We start from the raw sequence: 14,392 nt of genomic DNA, 5'->3' as shown, positions 1-14,392 counted from the left end.
TGCACTTGTCTGCTTTTTTGCACTTCTTTGCACTTCTGGTTAGACGCAAACTGCATTTAGTTGTCTTTTTACTTGTACTCTGCACAATGACAATAAAGTTGAATTTAATCTAATCTAGCCTACTCCACAGTAGCCTAAAAAGGAAAATGTCTAAAAATATGCTATGCTGTTAAATGCTGAGGACCTAAATAATATGTACATAAAAAAATAATATTAGTCAGTTGTAGTCTTAATACTCAACAAAAGTCTGATAAAAATAAAAAAAACTGCTATCTGGGTTTTCACCTTTGCTGAGCTGTGAGAGTATACTATGTTGCTACGCCCTCTATCGTTACACATGATAACATGTTAGAATTTTGCGACACAAAATCAAATAAGAGAAGAAGAATTTTGCGACAGTACGATACGCCGTAAATTTAGAGAGGATTTCAGAAGGTGACTCTGGTTTGCAGGGTAAGGTAAGATTCAGTGTCTATTCTTCAGTTCTGATTGCAGAAATATACGATATCAAGTTGTTAATTAAATAATAAGAGTATTACTTTCATCATACACAGGGTCTACGTTATTATTACTGTGAAATAGTTGAAAATGAGCCAAGCGGCCTTCCACATTAACTTGTTTGTTTGCTAGCTAGTGCTAGTGCTATCTGTAGGTACGAAAACGTTAGCAATCTCCAGAGCTGAATCAGCTGTCAACTGGAACTCAATGTAGGTTACTCCTGTCCCAAGTTAATTAGCTGTTATTTGTTCTGTCATTCCATACTATCAACGATTTGTGGACAATTGGCCGAAATTGATAACTTAATGTTTCTTTTGAAACGTTGTGTAGCTATTAAAGGTTGCAGTGACTTAATGTTAGAACTACTGATTTTGGCATGTGAAGAAAGAAACATCTGCGTTCAGATTAGTTGTACTCGTCTTAGGTGATGGTTTACAAACATTTCCGTGTAGGCTGTTTCAATTGGCTTGTTTATAGATAACTAAGTCTATAGGTACTTAGTTACGTTAACGTTACCTAACGTAGGCTACTTTGCACGATGCTCGGGTTGCTAGATTGTTATTTCTTTTGTAAAACATTACATTTTATTACTTGGCAATAAGCAAGTGCTGACCGCGTATAAGCAAAACGTGTTTAGAAGTGAACTAAGTAGCCTACTAATGTTTAGGTAGAAGATAGAAATATGGAACCAGAAGTAGAAGAAGAAGAGCCAAATACAGTATGCTGGATGTTGCAGAAACCCTACATTCTTAAGAATAAATTACTCTGAAAGTTATAGCCTAATTTTCTCACAAAACAGAATATCACTCATTACCAGGGGTATAGTGGTAAAACTATACATTCAGTGATCAGGCGGACCACGGTATACCGGTGTGTATCCTGACCACATCGCTATAAGCTACCATTTGATGGTACCAAGGGTATCACTGGGTGTTCCCTCATAGGCCACACAATCACTATTGAATTCCTACATTTATCTAAATTCATTGTCAACTCCAGAAGGATTAAATATGATTGAAGTTTATTAAATCCGAACAAAGAGAGAACAAAAATGCCAGGATGTAATAAGTATGTCAGAATGGCCTAATCACCATAAAAAGTAAAATCTTACAGACAGACTACCTATAAGCTTAATGAAATAATATATAGCAATTCATTTAGTGTGCATTACGTGTGTAGGAGTCCAGTCTGAATGATATAGCCTACCTACACCTTTAAGTTAATTGACCTAATACTGTACACGTCTCTGCCAGTGCCAGTAGCATTTCGAAAAGGGCAAATGATTCCCCCTCTATCATTTCATATGGTAGCCTGTCAGAGAGATTTTCTCTAAGGGCTTTATTATGTCTGGGATGTAAAGCCATGTAGCATCACCCACAATTAGTTGTGATGACTTTGTACCCAAGATTGTATTTTATTGGTGAGCTAATTTTCAGAAATTAAACTTTATTTCATTATCTATCTGACTTTACATCCTGAATTTTACTTAACATAGACTAATGGGAAAAAGTAGAGTTGATTTGCAACTTTGTGTTTGAAGTAACCTAATAATGTCAACACCGTGCCTTGTTGACTCAGTGGCTTGAATCTACCGCGCACCAAACCAACCTCAAATACATGAAGTTTTGTATTGTTTCTGGGGCTCACTCACCCCACCCTTTGGCCTTTTAGTCGAGGCTGTTTTCTGCCATAATCAGTAGGAGGGATGCAGTCTTGATGCTTCAGAAATCTGTATCCTTTTTAAAAATCCATTCATTATACAAACTCATTTACATGAGATGTGGTGTGACACTTTAATGCTTCCTGCTGACTGCTGCAAGACGATTGGTCACTGACACTATAATGCTTCGCAATATGGATAAACTGTTTTGCGCAGGCCAGGTTCAACAATATGAAACTTACAATTTTACAAATAATTGTAAAACGACGTAAACTTAATTTAGAATTGTTTATGAACGGGATGCTATTTAAAGGTGGATGAACGCAATTTAGAGGTGGATAAACGCAATTCAGAGGTGCGTAAACGCTATTCCAAATTTCAGGAGGAACGTAAATGGCGTTTACGTGTGTAGCCTCCACTACATCCCTGCTCATTACTAAATGTGCAGTTCCTGTCTGAATTGCTAGGGCTGTCAAACACACATCAATCCAGCAAATGTTGTAGATTCAGAATGAGGCGGAATATTCCTCATGTAAGTTTGTTGGAGTGTGAGGTTTTTTCTTTCATAGGACTGCATGCTATAGATTAATTTTACAACACCGCATTGAATTGAAATGGCAGTGCAACGAATTTGGAATGACAAGCTCTGGAAAAAATTAAGAGACCACTGCACATTTTCCTGACGTCATCCTACGGTTGCTGAGTGACATTCAAATGAGTTGGTGGTCATATTCAAAATGAAGAGACCACTGCAAATTTGAATATGACCATAAACTCATTCAAATGTCACCCAGCAACCGTAGGATCAGAAAAATGTGCAGTGTGGTCTCTTAATTTATTTCAGAGCTGCATATAGTAATGCTATCAAACAATGAGTAAACCTTTAGTGACTTTTAGAATCTCATTAATAAGTAATATAAATCTCACTAATGTGTAACATGTTATTTACTCCTTAGCCATCAGCACCATGCCATTCGTAGACCTGCAGGGGAAGTTCGGAGTCAACGTCGACAAATGGATTTTGGCCCAGAGCTCTGAGCAGCCATACAAACGTGTAGCTCACTGCCACGCCTTTGAGAAGGAATGGATTGAGTGCTCGAGTGGCATTGGGAAGACCAGAGCCAAAAATGAGTGTAAACTGGAGTTTGAGGATTTTTATGAATGTATGCATCGTGAAAAGACGGTAAGCAGCATGATGAAAAAGTTTTATGAAGTTCCTAATTAAAGTGTAATTCCAGCGAAATTTGACCGAAGGGTTTTTTTCTGCATTAAAACACATCAAGCAAGCTCTTTAGTGCTTGATCAACGTAAAAATACTGTCTCCACGGCTTATTTGATGTGTTTTAATGCAGAAAAACACCCTTGAGTCAATTTTCGCTGAAATTACACTTTAAATGCAGGTTCTATTGTGCAATTAGATGTTATCATAACTGACTCTTGATCTAACTTTTGAGTGGGACAAACAAACGTTTGGTCATGAAAACAAACATACAGCACCCACATGCATGCCACCCCTCATCACTGGCTTTGTGTAGTAATAGTAATATCTGCACACTTTATGCATAGTCATTTGTGTAGTCAGTGTAAAATCAGTTTTAGGACCTCTGCAACAAACATATAACATATAAACATAACAAAAACTTCTTCCCAAATATATAAAGGTATCCTGTGACAGGGCCAAACTGTTACTATATAGCTTATCGTATGAGGTTGATTAGACATATAATGTGATAACATTATAGATTCTGTCTGAGCAAGGGACACCCGCGTACCGGTATATTTAAACCCATCTCTCTCACGCTTTCCCTTAGAACAAGCGTCTTTATGAGGTCCGGCAGCAGCGGGACAAATTGATCAAGGCTGGGAAATATACACCACCTCCTCAGCACACTGGCAAGGAAGAGATGCGGCCGTGACCTAACCAGAGACCGTGTCTGGCACCTGCCACCCTTTCCTGTGCGTTTCCTTAGACTTGTGTAACATAAAAAATGTGTCAATATTGTCTGTCCTGTTGAAATATGAGAATAAATATAATTAATTCTGAGTACTGATTCTCTCATTTAGCCTCTTATTGAATTTATTTAAGATATGACTGATTTATACATCAGATTGTATGGGAATTAATTATGTGTGATGCTGTAACAATATAGCCTTCCGTTATAGATTTTTTAAACCGATCTATTTTTTATTTTAAGGATTCATTATTTTTCATTATCCACAGACAATTTGGGTTATCCACAAGTTTCCGCGAATCGCTGATCGCTGCTGCTTTAAATGGGAAAATTAGTAAAACTTCCGGTGAGGCAGCGGAAGTAGTACCCCTGTTTTTTTGTGGTGAAGAGCAGTATTTTTCGGATTGTTGTTTATTTTATTGCTGTGTAATGTCGCAAAAGTTTGACAGATGTCGTTACGGAGCTCAGGTATAACATGTGCTGTTAGTGGATGTCCACATAACTGGTCTAAACTAAATCAGTGGCGTAAACGTGAGTGTGTTGAACATAAGCCTAAAACTAAATCAGAGTGCTCCTGCCAACGGTGGTACAGTTTCCATCGCCTCCCGAAAGAAGACGAATCAAGAAGAAAATGGCTGAAGAACCTAAACTTAAAAAAGCCCCCTAAACAACTGTTTGTGTGCTCGTTTCACTTCGTTGACAAGAAGCCAACACAGGATAACCCGTACCCAACGCTCTTTCTGGGTTATGAGAAGCAACCGGAGAAGACGAGACGCCGACCCAGGACTCAACATGTCACAACAACAGGTAGGCCTAGGTGACCGGGGGCTATTCCAGAAAGGAGGTTTAAAGGTCTCATATTATTCTCAACGAGTCAAACCTATGGATTGCACACAACATGTCCCTGAAGAGAAACTTAAGGAATAGTGCAATTTCTGTATTGACTACAGAACTACAGTTAACAAACTGATTTGTAACAAAACCTGCTTTCTGGAATGGGCCCAATGCACAATTTCTCCAGCAGAGGGGCAAATCCTGCCAAGTTTCCCTTTAAAGAATATCTATTTTGAGACTATAAAACGCAGCCTATGCATCTACATGTTTGTATACAAGTTAACATTAGCCAGAGTTCTTATTTGCAGTAGAGAATAGTCTGATAACAGCTACAAACACAGCACAAACTCGGAGTGCTCAAATATGCCTGAACTGATACTACAGCAATTAATCTGATGTGTATATGTAGGCTACTTAATGTATTTTCTGCAGATGAGATTGAGGTTTCTGGGGAGCCATATCCTACATCACAGATCTTCCATGATGCCCAAACACAGTGGTCAGACCCAGCAATGAAGGACCACACCTACTCCAAAGCACCTACCACCGCTGTTGCAGATGTCTTATTGACAGATGATGCAGACTGTCTGCTGTACACAGGGATTCCACTACTTGACTTCAAAACCCTTGTGTCTTGCTTGCAACGTTTTGCCCCCAAATCATCAGTATTGTCAGCAGAGGACCAAATTCTATTGACATTGATGAAACTCAGACAGAACTTTGTTATACGTGATTTGGCAAAACGCTTCAAAATGTCATCTGGTCAGGTCAGTGAAACACTGCAATTCTGGACAGATGTGATTGCTGAGCTCAAAAAGCAGCATGTTTAAAACTAGAGGGAGGAATAATCTACCAGAGGATGGCAGTACCTACTGCAAATTTCCCAACAAGGGTTTAAGTAGAGAAACAAACATTAAACCAGGTAAGATGTTGCTGTAAGTGACTCATGTTCCCCAAGACCCAGAGATGAATGTAGATGGAGGTGACTGACGGTGCTGGTTCTGTGTAATCCAGAGAGAGGAGAGGCTTTTCCAACACGCCGCAATGGATACACTATGCCACATTCAACAGCTGAATAACAGTTGGCTAAGGTGATCAATTCTCTATCAATATACAGCCATTGCTCATCATTTTTAGTCCAGATAGGCATTGTGTGAAATTCAGGAAAATTACGCTCAAGTACAGACTTTATTGAAAGTCCGGGAAAAATTTTTTTGCGGTGTTGAAGCAATGTTAGACCAAAATTTTACTTTTAGTCTGAAAATGTAACTTTTACAGGCATTTCTTTTGTCATTTGTCAGTCATGCTATTTTACAGGTGCAATTTGACCCAGTTGATGAGGATACAATTGTCACTCCATATTTAAAGACCTTGTAAACCAAAGTCAGAGATTTGTTTGAAAACACTTTGTATAGATTAGAAAACTATTCCTGAAAATGTGAAAATGCTGTGAACTTTGTGATACTGTACTGTGTGTGGAGTTAAACCATTAAAAGGGATATAATTATTTCTGTGCTCTGTTTTTTTTTATCTCCGGAACATCCAAATTCCCAGGTCCTGTCTTGTGCATTCTGTTGTGATTTGGAGTTCAGATGAGGGAACTGAGATGATTATAGTAAAAACTTGATTTTATTTTCTGTGTTTTTGCGTGGATCTGGACATAGATTTTTGCATCAGGGTCATTCCGTGTCAAATCACCCAGTGGCTGGCAGGTCACCCTCTCCCAAAAAATCTGAAAAAAATCACAGGTGTTTGTAGACCAAACCTATGCATAAATCTTAAATAGTATCTGTATCACTAATGGTTCCAAAACTACAGCCCTTTGAAGTTTCAAGTCATTTTAAGCATCGTGGTGAACAATCCTTTTTGTTCAACTTCCAACATTATTGGCTCTTTTGGTATTTCACACACATTAGTGAAACTATGTGAATAGAAGTACATTTTCCTGTTGAATTAAACAATCCAATCAAATCAGGTGTATCTTGTGTAATCCCCCCTCTGCAAAGCTCTGAAAATGGCTATAAATTCATTATGTGAAAAAACATCACCTTTGAGAGCTTCTCATTCAAAAAGTATGTGACACAAATTCATCAGATTTTTTCCCCACTCATGTATGGATTATAAGGTCATGTCCATGCATTAACTTTGGTTGTTAAAATTATCATATTGTCAGAGCATTTTTATTAAATTGGGCTTGATTTTCAAAAAGCCTTTTTTCATCTTCTCATTTCACCACATGGACAGTTAACAGGATTTTTTTAAATTTTACCATATATCATTCTGTATGTGAGGATCATCCGCCCAAAATTTGGGCTTGTTGCTGAGTTTCTTCATTGAGATAAGATTTTTTACAAATATTGTCTATAAATCCACTGAATTTGTACTTTATCTGCAGTACCACTTTGCACCACATGTGGTGCTCTTTTAATACAATGGAAGTCAATGGAAGAGTAAGAGAGTCACTTGTTTGCTGCACATATCCAATCTAAACTCACAGTTTATGGTTCATATGGTTAGAGTAAAAAGGGGTTTCTAAAATTCAGTGCATTGTCAGATGCAGAAAAATCAATACTAAAGATTTATCATCTTTTTACAAATGCCTCTTGGATCCACGAGTCCTCAAACCTTGTTATGAATACTTGTGATGGAAACACACATGGTCATCTTCATCAAGTGAAATACCTTGATGAACTGAATTTTAGAAACCCATTGTTTCTTGAATATGTTCCAACTTCTTTCCCAGATCACATGGAGACAAAGCACTGATCTCCATCTTGATGCTCTTTGTCTGTGTATCACAGAGGACTGCATGCATATGACGATGGATATAGACTTTGCCTAACCAGCTGGCTAGTAATTATTAAAGTACTCACATAGGCACTGATAGGTTGAAGCTGGTGTAGAAAACTCATTATAAAGATGGTAATTATGCTAAATCCTCTTGCTGCATGTATGATGACCAGTCAGTCTTATGTGTGTATAATTTACTTGATCAGTTTATTTTCTCTAAATAAGATTTATGTATGAGTAGTATGTTGTTCATGTTGCAATAATTATTTGGACCAATTCAACTATGAACCATAAACTGTGTGTTTAGATTGGATATGTGCAGCAAACAAGTGACTCTTACTCTTCCATTGACTTCCATCGTATTAAAAGAGCACCACATGTGGTGCAAAGTGGTACTGCAGATCCAGTACAAATTCAGTGGATTTATAGAAAATATTTTTAAAAATTCTTATCTCAATGAAGAAACTCAGCAACAAGCCCAAATTTTGGGCAGATGATCCTCACATACAGAATGATATATGGTAAAATTAAAAAAAATCCTGTTAACCACGTGGTGAAATGAGAAGATGAAAACAGGCTTTTTGAAAATCAAGCCCAATTTAAAAAAAATGCTCTGAAAATATGAAAATGATAACAACCAAAGTTAATGCATGGACAGGACCTTATAATACATATATGTGTAGGAAAAACATCTGATGAATTTGTGTCACATACTTTTTGAATGAGAAGCCCTCAAAGGTGATGATGTCTTTTCACATTATGAATTAATAGCCATTTTCAGAGCTTTGCAGAGGGGAAAGTATACAAGATACGTTTGATCCGATTGGATTTTTTAATTCAACAGGAAAATGTACTTCTATTCACATAGTTTCACTAAAGTGTGTGAAATACCAAAAGAGCCAATAATGCTGGAAGTTGAACAAAAAGGATTGTTCACCACAATGCTTAAAATGACTTGAAGTTTCAAAGGGCTGTAGTTTTGCAACGATTAGTTATACAGATATACTATTTAAGATCTATGCATGGATTTGGTCTACAAACACCTGTGATTTTTTTCAGATTTTTTCGGAGAGGGTCACCTGCCAAATTGCGCTGAAATTGGGTGATTTCACACGGAATGACCCATCATTAACATACTGGATGATCCAATCATGTCTACTTTTAGTGCTGAGGCATCTAGATTTTGATATAAAATGCCCTGATATTTCATTCAGTTCATGATACCGTGCATGCATCCTAATTCCCAGGGCCTTTGTAGTAAAAACTCTGAATATCACAGACCCTCCACTATACTTAGGCATCTTTTCAGTATAATCATTGTACTATGTATGCCAAACCACCTTGAATGGTTGATGGCAAAATGTTTTTTCCTGGCATGCCTTTTGAACAATCTGTTAGCATGGAGGTACACTTGGTGACCCGAAGATGCTACTTTCATCTGTATCTCTCCAACTATGATCCTTAGGAATTATTTTGCCTTTTTCTCCATTCTCCTCACATGAAGAGGCTTCTAGGAACAGATGCTACTGTCAAAAAACACAGCTGGATACCTTACAGAATAAATATGTGATACAAGAACAGTGTCTTTTGTGATCAGAATGATTTTCTGAACAAAAACATTACTTGGTGGGTTCCAATTACGTGTTGCATTCATATGATTCTGAATGATGTGTTGAATGGATGTTGTGTTATGTTATGATTATGTAACTTAAATGTTTTGAATTGATAATCAGAGATTCTTGAAGTATTTTGTTATTCCTTGAAATACCTATTAATCATTTTTAATGAAATCATCTGTGATGGTTATTGTGTAATGCTTACAACTTTATTTGTTCTTAGAAAACAATGTCACCAAGTCTTCCTTCACATGACTAAACCACATTCTGACACAATGTCTTGAGAGGTTTAATGACAATTAGTATAAAGTGCAGTGGTCATTGACCTTGTCTGGTCAGGTGATTCAATTCTTATAGATTAGGCAATTTTAGCTACAGCAAACTTTGCATGTGTTGTATGAGACTTCGGCAACATCTGGATAGAGGGCTCACGGTCACCATATGTTCAATGAAAATCTGCAAAATTCTTTCTTTGGCTACACAGTTTATTCTGAGAACTGAACTGGAAGTAAATGGTAAATTAATAATCTATGAGAAAACCCACCACAACCCAACCTAAAGGATCATACTCGCTGGCTGCCTATTATTCATCCACAAATTGCTCACTTGAGACCGTTTGTCCATAACATAATCAGATAAATATGAAGGCATCTTCGTGCAAAATTGAATTTCCAAGTGGCCTGGCAGCAGGAACACTAAATAACACAGAACGATTACGCGGTTACAAAATCAAAATGACTACCTGCAACCACTTTAATCGACAATGCGATTCAATTAAGGTTGTCTCCATCTGAGATACCTGGTCGACGTTCGATCACCAGATGGCGCTGAAACACAAAGAAATGGATACATCAGTGTAGGATGTTTTTGCCTGGGTGCCCTTAAAAGTGTTCTTCTCGACCTCCATGTCCTAACTAGACTTCAATCACTCAGGACAGAATTGCTATGTATAGTCACAACATTTACGAAGAATGGAATTCTGGGGACCAGTGTTAATTTGTCAGCTTGTTAAAACTGGCGAACTGGATGTGCATGAAGAACAGTAGGCTATACGGACTGATTATAGGCGAACCCTAAATCACGAGGTTCCAGTCAGTGGTGAAATTAGTTATATGAAGAGCAGAGTGCGTCACTGCTTCACCATTTCATTAAATCCGTCCTCAGAAGTCATGCCATAGCCTACACATTATTAAATTAAGTTGTCATGCACTATACAAAGGGAACGAAATATTTGTGGTGGGGAGAAAACAGAGTATGCTACAATCAGCCGGCTGTATCTCAGTGCACTTATCCATGCACCCAACTTTGAGGCGCGCAGAGACAGGCAAGGTAGGCCTGCCCCATGTGGACTCTCAGACCGTCAACTGAGGTGGTTATTTTTCGCAGGGTCATTCATACGGAATTGCGCTGAGCTTTTGTTTGATTAGACCATCAGCAGCCCGGCAAGTTAATCCCGAATGTCGGGCGCAATTCCGCCCATACGACTGTGAGTCCGGGGCGATCGATTCCGGTGATCGTGACCATTTGGGTACAGGTGCAGAACTGAAAGTCTTGAAAATAGCTGGGTCACTCGCTGTTACCCCGTTATCTTTGAATTTAAACAAGCATGACCACTGGGTGGATGTAAGTGATAACCACGGATAAAGGATGCTGTAGTAAAAGGAAAGGATTGCCACAAGGATTAGAGATTAATTCAATCATACGCAGACTAACATCAATCAGAGAAACAGCCAAAACGGTGGGATAGGGCCTAGCCTATATGATTGTGTCTTTTGCTGCCTTTCTATATAATAGCCTACATGTGCCAAAACCCGTCCTAATGTAGCACTTTTCTGCTTTCTTGTTCTGTTGAAAATTATGGATACCCAATTTAGTCTAGGCTACCCGTAGCCTACTATTCATTCTCCTAGTGGAAAGGTTGAGCACATTAAATCAGTCAGTGTGAGAGAAAGAGAGCGAGAGAGAGAGTGAGGGAGGGAGAGAGAGGTGGGGGTCGGAGGAGAACGGGAAAGAAGGAGGGAGAAAAAGATAGGAAAGGAGGGGAATCGCCAGCCATTACCGAATCACAGTCGCGGTACCCTGCTCTTCCGTATACCGGGTCGGTACAAACGTCTAGGCTGCTGTCTTTGCAGGCCCGTAATTGAGAGAGGAGAGGACGGTCAGCCGTCTCTGTTGTGAGGAAGAGGGCTCGTGGAACCACCGCATCCTCATCTGTGTCATCCCACGTTCGGTTCCGGTGGCCACGGCTATCCGGTAAGGTCCAAATCCGTTAGCGCAATGGTGAGAGTATGGGTAACGAGGCTGGGTCTACTGACTAGGCTACTGTTGATTTGAACTAAACCTACCATCGTGAATAATGTGAATACTGTCACATTTTGTTAATGGTAGGCTATTCAAAGACGTTACTTTCACTGTTGTTACTGCATATTTTTTTTTATTAAGCAACTATGCGTAAACGTTGGGTAGTTTATTCAATCATTTGTTAAATAGTGTAACACCGACACGAGTGTGAGAACGTAAAGTGCTTCTGTCTGTGAGCGTGTATGCACCAAAGGCTATGGGCATATAATTGCTTTTCAGCGAATCGTGACGACAATTAGTCATACGAATAAAAAACACAACACCGTCATCCACTATACTTTTCAACAAAGAGGTTCAGTGTGCTTCGTGCATTGCATTGCTTTTAAAATCACTGCTGTCTGCAGCACATAGCTTACTCACACTCGCATATAGGTTACAGACTGTTTCCGTTCTGGTCAGAGTGGAGCTCCTGCTCTTTGATGATCAAAATTACTTCTCAGTTCATGACTGCATTCCATTGGTTTGTCACAGAGCGCCTTGGCTAGTATATTCCACAAAGAGTAAGGGGGCTGGGAGTATCTATGAGTTTTTGTTCACTCTTGATTATGGACTTGGCAAGGCTACTATTTGGACTGTTCGGGTAGGCTAATTTGTCAGCGAGAGAAAATGAGACCGTTCATGTTCCCCAAAAAGCAACTCCACATTTTATTCTCCACACTCATGTGAGGAGACTGAAGGATGTCAAAATAAGAAAAAAAAAAGGAGAAACGAGAAAGAGCACGATTCGTGTAAGCATAGGCCTAGGTTACTGATTCGCTCCAGATGGTTGGCCGCCCCTGGTGCAAGCGGCCGTATGCACGACACCACACTGTCTGCACCGTCTGTTAGGGAACGGTTGTGTTTGCAAAATCAGTGGAATCACCTATTATAGCCTACCCATGAATTCATGGTATAGAACTGAGTGCGTGCCCGTTCACTCCTACCGCTGCAGTGACCGCCAGAGACACACCTCATGGTCGGGCTACCAAAGAAAAAGTCTGGACATAAAGACCAGAGATTGTCCTGTCTGTTTAATCATCATTGATTCGCTGTTAATTAGCACAGTTATCATGCCAGTAGATGTGGGCAAGCATATCCGGAGCCCGAGAAAGTAGGGTAGGATTCTGTGGTAGAGGGGAGCTTCCGTTATAGCTTAGTTTCTAGGGCTTCTCATGGTATCTTTATTCTCTTGTCATGTCTGGGGATTTTTCATGTTCAGGCTGTATCAGTTTTCTCTCTCTGAGGGTGATATTTACTGGACCTCTGGAATATCACATTTTTGAATAGATACAGTGTGTCTTGTGCTTCAATTAAATGGTTAATATTAATATGGATATGCCTGAATTATTCATAAGTCCAAAGGAGACCTTAAGAATAGGGAATAGGCAATATGCTACACTTATAACTATGTCATGCTATTACATTGTATTTTTGCAGTAATGATATTTGACTATATGAAAAAAAGTACCATTGAGCACTGTCTTTTTGCTTCAAGTCATCAGTCTTTCTTGAGATTCATTCAAAAACAATATTGGGCCATAAATGAAGTCTCAAAGAGGGGAGCCTCTTTGCATCTATTTTGCAAAGTAGCCTATAATTTAAGAGCAAGAACAAGAAGAGTGTAATACTGCTTGTTGCCTATTCAACCGATCAACCAATTTATTGATGAACTAATATTTTGGTCAGTCAGACCTTTATTAGAGTAACTAGTCATATAAAGCACAGCACATATATAATGAGCTTGTAGTAGGAAACAGCCAATTGGGTGTCCTGACTAATATTTCAATTAACAAGGGTCACCACTTACACATCCGCATATTAAAATCATTCTCTGGGTTATAGACATAGACATGTTTTCTGAATTTATAAAAGTTAACATTTTACATATTCAGACCCAATAAAGAAGCTGTAGAGAATGGAGTAACAATTTGTTAACAAGTGAACATGACATGTAACAAGGTGATTTATCATGTTTAAGCTATATCAGTGTTCTCTCTTTGAGGGTGATATTTACTGGACTTCTGTATCACATTTTAAAATAGATATAGCCTGTGTTGTGCTTCAATTAAATGATCATTATTTATGTGATGGAGTTATTCATTAGTCCAAAGGACACATTAAGAGTAGGGAGTAGGCAATATAAGTCTGTTTTGATATATCATGGTGTTTTTGGAGTAATTATATTTGACTTTATGAAATTAGTACCATTCAGCACTGTCTTTTGCCACAACTCATCAGTCTTTCTTGAGAGCCATTCAAACACAAACATTGGTTCATAAATGAAGTCTGCAATGTAATCCTGACCAAAATGCTAAACTATTTAGTAGGATAAGAAATACATTTTTTACTCACAAATTACTGGAAAATTCCATACAAAATGCAAACACCAATTTCTATGTATCATCACAAGTACTCTACTCTCTCTTTCTGTGTGTGTGTACACACTGTGCATGCAGTATGTGTGCCAGTATCATCTCTACAGTGCCACTGAGAGAGCTGAGGCAGAGATGATTGAATTAGTATTTTTTGTTTATGTCCCCAAAAACTGTTTTCTGTTTTCATGGTGTGGCATGCAAGCGTAATGTCACAGCGTGATTTTGAACCCCCATTCTGTCACTATTTATACTCCCTCTGCCTGCCACAGACCACACTCATACGGGAAACACACACACACACACACACACACACACACACACACACAC

General features: G+C 38.7%; 2 protein-coding genes and 1 long non-coding RNA gene across 8 annotated transcripts in view; all 3 read left to right on the top strand.

The window, feature by feature from the left end:
• Window positions 1–377: 377 nt before the first annotated feature.
• Window positions 378–4,202, top strand: ndufs5 (NADH:ubiquinone oxidoreductase subunit S5). 2 transcript variants are annotated; one of them, XM_076301461.1, is made up of 3 exons: window positions 378–458; window positions 3,115–3,341; window positions 3,970–4,202. In XM_076301461.1, the coding sequence occupies exons 2-3, from the start codon at window positions 3,126–3,128 to the stop codon at window positions 4,072–4,074; spliced, it is 321 nt and encodes a 106-aa protein (XP_076157576.1). In that variant the 5' UTR covers window positions 378–458; window positions 3,115–3,125; the 3' UTR covers window positions 4,075–4,202. The 2 variants fall into 2 exon arrangements, with proteins under 2 accessions (XP_076157576.1, XP_076157577.1); XM_076301462.1 differs by having other exon boundaries at window positions 401–453.
• Window positions 4,203–4,470: 268 nt separating this feature from the next.
• On the top strand, window positions 4,471–6,451 carry LOC143140113 (uncharacterized). Its single transcript, XR_012990542.1, has 2 exons — window positions 4,471–4,917; window positions 5,377–6,451. It is a non-coding gene; the product is annotated as an uncharacterized LOC143140113 (long non-coding RNA).
• A 5,045-nt stretch (window positions 6,452–11,496) lies between these two features.
• Window positions 11,497–14,392, top strand: part of macf1a (microtubule actin crosslinking factor 1a) — a 195,251-nt gene continuing 192,355 nt past the window's right edge. For all 5 annotated transcript variants that reach the window (XM_076301492.1, XM_076301490.1, XM_076301491.1 and 2 more), the window contains exon 1: window positions 11,497–11,603. The gene's annotated coding sequence lies outside the window, so the exon portion shown is untranslated. The remainder of the gene's footprint in view (window positions 11,604–14,392) is intronic.

Source organism: Alosa pseudoharengus, unplaced genomic scaffold, assembly GCF_046254945.1.
Source record: "Alosa pseudoharengus isolate Yale_2024_CS ecotype anadromous, Long Island Sound unplaced genomic scaffold, YU_APseudo_1.1 YU_APseudo_1.1_scf_23, whole genome shotgun sequence".
Lineage (NCBI taxonomy): Eukaryota > Metazoa > Chordata > Actinopteri > Clupeiformes > Clupeidae > Alosa > Alosa pseudoharengus.
The sequence above is the reverse complement of the archived record's forward strand: the minus strand, read 5'-3'. Positions and strand labels throughout refer to the sequence as shown.